Source organism: Pelodiscus sinensis, chromosome 12 (genome assembly GCF_052426305.1).
Source record: "Pelodiscus sinensis isolate ZL-2025 chromosome 12, ASM5242630v1, whole genome shotgun sequence".
Taxonomy (NCBI): domain Eukaryota; kingdom Metazoa; phylum Chordata; order Testudines; family Trionychidae; genus Pelodiscus; species Pelodiscus sinensis.
In genome coordinates, this window is record NC_143063.1 from 289,164 (window position 1) to 294,470 (window position 5,307).

Consider the following 5,307-nt stretch of genomic DNA (forward strand, 5'->3'; position numbering starts at 1 on the left):
GTTTTTTTTAAACCACTTATCTCTAGCATAAGCCCCTGAATCACCCACAACTTAACCCCTACAGCCAGCTTTTTAAAAAAAAATAAAAACCCCCAGGTAAAAACACACCACATTTTTGTAACCATCCCAGACACTTTCAGCCTAACCCCACCACCTCCTCCCCCAACTCAGAATTGAACATTTATTTTGAAAACACATTTGGCACAGAAAGAGCAACCCACCAAACACTCTATACCAGCAGTTTGCCAACATATAGTTTAAAAACCACACCTATGTCTTGCACAGACTCCCTCTCTCTCACACGAACCCTGTAGCACCACATGTATTTAGAAGGCACATGTGTGTTTGGGCTTTTGGTTAGTTAGGATTACACCCAAATGCCTCAAACCCATTTTAAAAACACATCACATTTTGCACAGTAAAAAACCTATTAGTTTGAAACAAACCAACAGTTTGCCACCAAATACTTTTTAAAAACACACCTATGTCTTGCACAGACCTCATCTCTCTCTCGCTCTCTCTCACACACACACAAACCCCACATACATTTAAAAGCCAATTGCAAACATGTTACCTTTCACTATGGGGTAACGTGTTGCAGGCACATGCTTGTTCTGTTCCCCCCCCCCCATGTGTGTTTGGGCCTTAAGGTTAAAAAATAAGCACAAATGTTAGTTAGTATAACCCAGTTTTTTTAAAAACAGTATTAAGCACAACTACAGTTAAAAATGGTTTTTACCTTGGCCTGGTGGTGAACTGCAGCCTAAAATTACTGGTTCCATGTTAAACAGATCACACTGCAATAAAGATAGCCACCATTATTTTACTAAGAGAGCATGGCCAAAGAGTGGCATTATATAACATATATTTTCAAAGTTAAAAACAGGGAACATACCTTCTCCTGTTGCAGTCCAGCAGCCATTCAAGAAAGTTTCTGTTGAAAAGGACAGTCTCCAAACTACCTAGGTTTTTTTATACCCTCCTAACCCATTGTTTCAAACAACTTCAACATAGTAGCTAGCAGGTTAATTTGATCACTGCAACTCTAAAATAATAGATCCTTAAAGACTTTAGGCACCCCTCCCTAGCATTGCCTTTTGTGATCTGGGGGGTGGAGGAATTAAGCTGTCTCCACAACTTAGTTGCTTTTGGCTACATTTTTTTTCTTTTAGTTAAAATACATTTTTTGTAGGGCTTTCTTACAGTATTAACAGTAAAAGCACCAATCCTTAATGTAGCTGTACCCATTTCCACGTGGAGACCCTTTGCAGATATCAATAAATATCTAGGGGTTTGTTTTTTTAAACATGCTTCTTTCATGCTTAAGGCTTGAGGTTTAAATAAAATGCTTTTAAATGTTTGATTGTCTTTTAGAGCAAATACTTGTTCTAAAGTATGGGTAAAAGTTTGAAACATTTCAGTTTTGGGTTAGACCCTTAATTTTTTTAACTTTTAATGGCTAGAAAAAGTAGCCCATAGCATTTAACCAGCTCCTGGGTCATATTTAAACTGTCCAATAGCGTTTCTACCAACTCCTGTGTCCTTTAAACTGTCCAATAGTGCTCTACCAACCCCAGGGGTTATATTTAAACTGTACAATAGTGTCTGCAAACTCCTGAGGTGTTATTTAATTAGATATTCATCAGAGCCTACCCATCCAACCCATCAAATTTAATTACTAAACATTAACCTCAACAAGGGTAAGTGGTCACACCTAAACCTAACCATTGACTAGAGCCCCCTGGCTATTCAGTAAGGTGTGGTTAAACCATTGAGTTCATGTCTAATAAATCCTAACTGGGTGGGGGTAGAGGGGGTGACTTTTTTCCTTTTTATTTAAAAAACAAAACATTTTGGAGGGGTTTTTCTTCCCCCGAGTTTCTACCATACATCTTTCAGGGTTTTTCAGTAAATGGACCCCTTTATACAAAATGGATTCTCACAAACTTAATTTTTTTAAATGATTGTATTTAAAAAACATACAAACCATGTGTTCCACCAAAACTTTTACTCATGTAAGGATCACACAAACCTTCTGACAGAAGATAGTCACAAAAGCCCCTTTTCAAAATATATTTACAGCTACCAAGTTTTATATCTCATGTGTGTCCCCTCACCATTCTCTAACTTCATCCTTTTAGACATCTTACAAATAGTCTTTTTCTTAAGCAGGGTTCTGTAACTTTTTGTACGCCCCAGACGTTCAATATAACGCTCTAAGCAGGCGTCTTTTGGCTTGGTCATGGTCTTTAAAACACTGTGAGGATCTTGACTGAATTGCACTGCATTTACCAAAGTCACCCCTTGTGCTAAGTGTTCTTGAGTTAAGCACAGACATTGCATAGCATATCCTACGGCAATAACAGTATTTAATAAGCTTTCCAAACACAGTTCAGCACATAGGCCCCGGAGCTTGCAGTTTATATCCTCTGGAGTCCAAGTCACACAGTCATGGTGCCGCTGGGCTGGCGCATCTATTACACAACCCTCACAGTCCTCAAAAAGCTTTTCCCTAAGACAGAGACTAAGGACGGTATAAACACCAACGCGTACAATAGAGCACATAACTTTTTTACGCTTATGATGTGGCACTGGCTCAACTAGGTCAATGCCAAGCCACCTCCTGAATTCTTCATGGCCGTCATCCTTGGCGTTCTCTTCAATGCTTTGTATCGGTGTTGAGCAAAATCAAGGTGGGCCCGGTTCGTCTTCCTTGTCCGATGCAATACTGTCCTGGGTCTGAGGGTCAGCTAGAAAGGCACTGTCAAGCTGTCGAGAGATTGCCAGAAAGAAATAATGTAAGACACTCTGGTCATTTTTTTTTTTTTTTAGGTTTACAAAATCCTGGTTTCCTAACCCCATGATGCCCCAACTTTGATCTTTCATTTACCTCTTTGACTTCTTTTCCATGCACCTTGTCCGACTCCTGGGAGCCATGGGCACCTTCCTCCTCCAGGCCATCTAGCTCGTCGGGCTGCCTCGTGAGCGGTTGGGTTTCAGCGTCAGATACTGGTGTATCCATCAGTGGCTGGGCCAAAGGGCCCCCTTCAACTTCTCCTTCCTCCTCAGAACTGTCGCTGATGTAGCGCTTGCTTCTTGGCACCAAAACAAAGTCCAAACTTCTGGTGGGGGTGGTGAAGGAGTCCATGTTAGCGTTTTCACACTCTGTGAAACACGCGCTCTTGGAACAAGATGGCCTCTTTTGCGTGGCGCTAGAACTTATGGGGAAGTGCTATGCTCTGATTGGCAGAGGGAGTCACGGGAAGCTCTTAGAGGGGTCACACGACCCGCTTCCAGTCTGGTCAACCGGTCCCAGAACTGCCCCCCCGATTGGTCACAGCGGATCGCGGGGCGGACCTACAGGGGAAAAACCCTTCCTGATTGGTAGAGGGACGCGGGGCTAGTTCTTAGAGGGGTCACACGACCCGCTTCTGGGCTGGTCATCCGGTCCCGGAACTGCCCCTCCCCGATTGGCCAAAGCGGATCGCGGGGCGGTCCTACAGGGGAAAAACCCTTCCTGATTGGTAGAGGGAGGCAGAGCGTGTTCTTAGAGGGGTCACATGATACCCCTTACTTCCGGTCACCTGCCCCTCTTGACCCCGGATGTATTACCCCCAAGGGCTGAACTTCCGGTGACAGGGGACGGGCATAACGGGGGTCACATGACATCCTTTACTTCCGGTCACCTGTCCCTCTTGACCTGGGTGTACTACCCTCCAGGGGTGGGACTTCCGGTGACAGGGGAGATGGGACTTCCGGGGTCAGGGGAGACGGGACTTCCAGGGTCAAGGGGGCGGGGCTAGCATTTGATTGATGGTAGGGCCCTTATACTACTTGTTACTCTGGTTGTTTGGGACAGGGAAATTGGGGGATGCAGGAGTCAGAGCAGGGGATTGGAAAGCACGAGTGTTCAGTAAGGATTATGCTCCCTGGCCAGTGACATTGCTTCACAGGGCTGGATGAGGCAGGGTAGGCGGTGCTGCCTGACCAGTGGCTGCAAACTAGGGTTGGTTCAAGTGTTGGGGATATGGTGTCCAGCTGGTTTCTGCTTCCCCCAGTTGGCATGCTTGCTGCCCCCATAATCATTTTGGAATATAAGTGTCCCCTCCATGCTTGCTGAACCCCTCATGGTCATTCTGAAGTATAATTGTCTCTCCCTTTCCCTTGAAGGAGAAAATGTGATTCCAGGCACATCCCATTGTCCTGGCACAACCAAATTCTTACTTTGCTTTAACTTGTAAGAGGAAGCTGCATACCAAATTTGCCGGTCCTAGCTCTTACTGTTTAGGAGGAGTCTTAAGTTAGATTTGCTCCTCAAATAGAGCTGCACCATCCAAGGAGAGGTCCTTTATTGATCACCATGCCTTGGCCAAGACTGGAGAGTAGCAACTTGGACACACTCTGCATGGACACTACTGACACAATGCTACCGGCTGCAGCGTTCACTGCCTCCAAAGCCGCCTGGAGCACCACCCTAGCTGCCGTAATGCTTTCCTCCACCAGAGCCTAAACTCTTCCTTCAAATCCTCTGGGATAGAAGGTTCATACTTTGTTATAGCCTACCCAAGATGTTCACAGCATAGCAGACTATGAAGGCCTGCTGATTTGCCATTTAGAGCTCACGGGTGAATTAAGTTTACACCTAAATAAGTGAAGTGTTTTTGAGTGGGTTTTTGGGAGGGGTGCCCTTGATATAGGTTCACTGTTTCCACCACCAGGCAATTTAGGGCAGGTGGGAGTAGAAATACTCATGTCCCTCGGCATGAACAAAGTACTTGCGCTTTGCCACTTGGAGATGAAAGAGAGGTTTGCCACAGAGCATTGCCTATTTTGGCCACCCCATCATGGAGAGCTAAGGCTACCAAGGAGCTTACAAACAGGTGACTGCTAACAGGGAGTTTAGAGAGGGAGTCTGGAAGGGGAGAGGGAAGGGTGCGAGGTTCTCTTGCCTTTCTTTTTAAATCCTTTCTCCAGGACATCAGGCCTGGATAGTGATAACGTCTGCTGTTGTTACCTGCGCAGTGTGTGCCATGTTTGTCTTCCTCCCAGAAGAAAAGAACGGTTACTTACCTGTAACTGTTGTTCTTCCAGATGTGTTGCTCATGTCCATTCGAACGGTGACACCACCTCTGGGAGGAAGGCTGGATGAGGCCGTAGCCTGACGTTACTATGTGAAAAAACAAGGTAGGGCGGGTCTACAGTTAGCACCCTTAGTTCCGACACCCTTCGAGCCGATGTAATGGCCACGATGAAAGCAACCTTCAACGAGAGCCAGTGGTTCAAAGGGGGGTAACAAGCCTGTGGAGG

The 5,307-nt window shown here is 45.4% G+C and overlaps 1 protein-coding gene across 1 annotated transcript; it reads right to left on the reverse strand.

Moving 5' to 3' along the window:
* Positions 1-1,932: 1,932 nt before the first annotated feature.
* LOC142831124 (uncharacterized) lies at positions 1,933-5,075 on the reverse strand. The gene is made up of 2 exons (XM_075940656.2): positions 2,891-5,075; positions 1,933-2,769 (listed from the first exon to the last, which is right to left on the reverse strand). Exons 1-2 carry the CDS (start codon positions 3,146-3,148, stop codon positions 2,689-2,691), a joined length of 339 nt encoding a protein of 112 aa, XP_075796771.2. The 5' UTR covers positions 3,149-5,075; the 3' UTR covers positions 1,933-2,688.
* Between the last annotated feature and the right edge of the window lie 232 nt (positions 5,076-5,307).

Excerpts from the sequence above, each read along its gene's own strand:
- LOC142831124 (XM_075940656.2), bottom strand. The coding sequence starts at position 3,148 with ATGGACTCCTTCACCACCCCCACCAGAAGTTTGGACTTTGTTTTGGTG. Across the intron at positions 2,770-2,890 it reads ATGGAAAAGAAGTCAAAGAG|CTTGACAGTGCCTTTCTAGC; the intron begins GTAAATGAAAGA and ends ATCTCTCGACAG.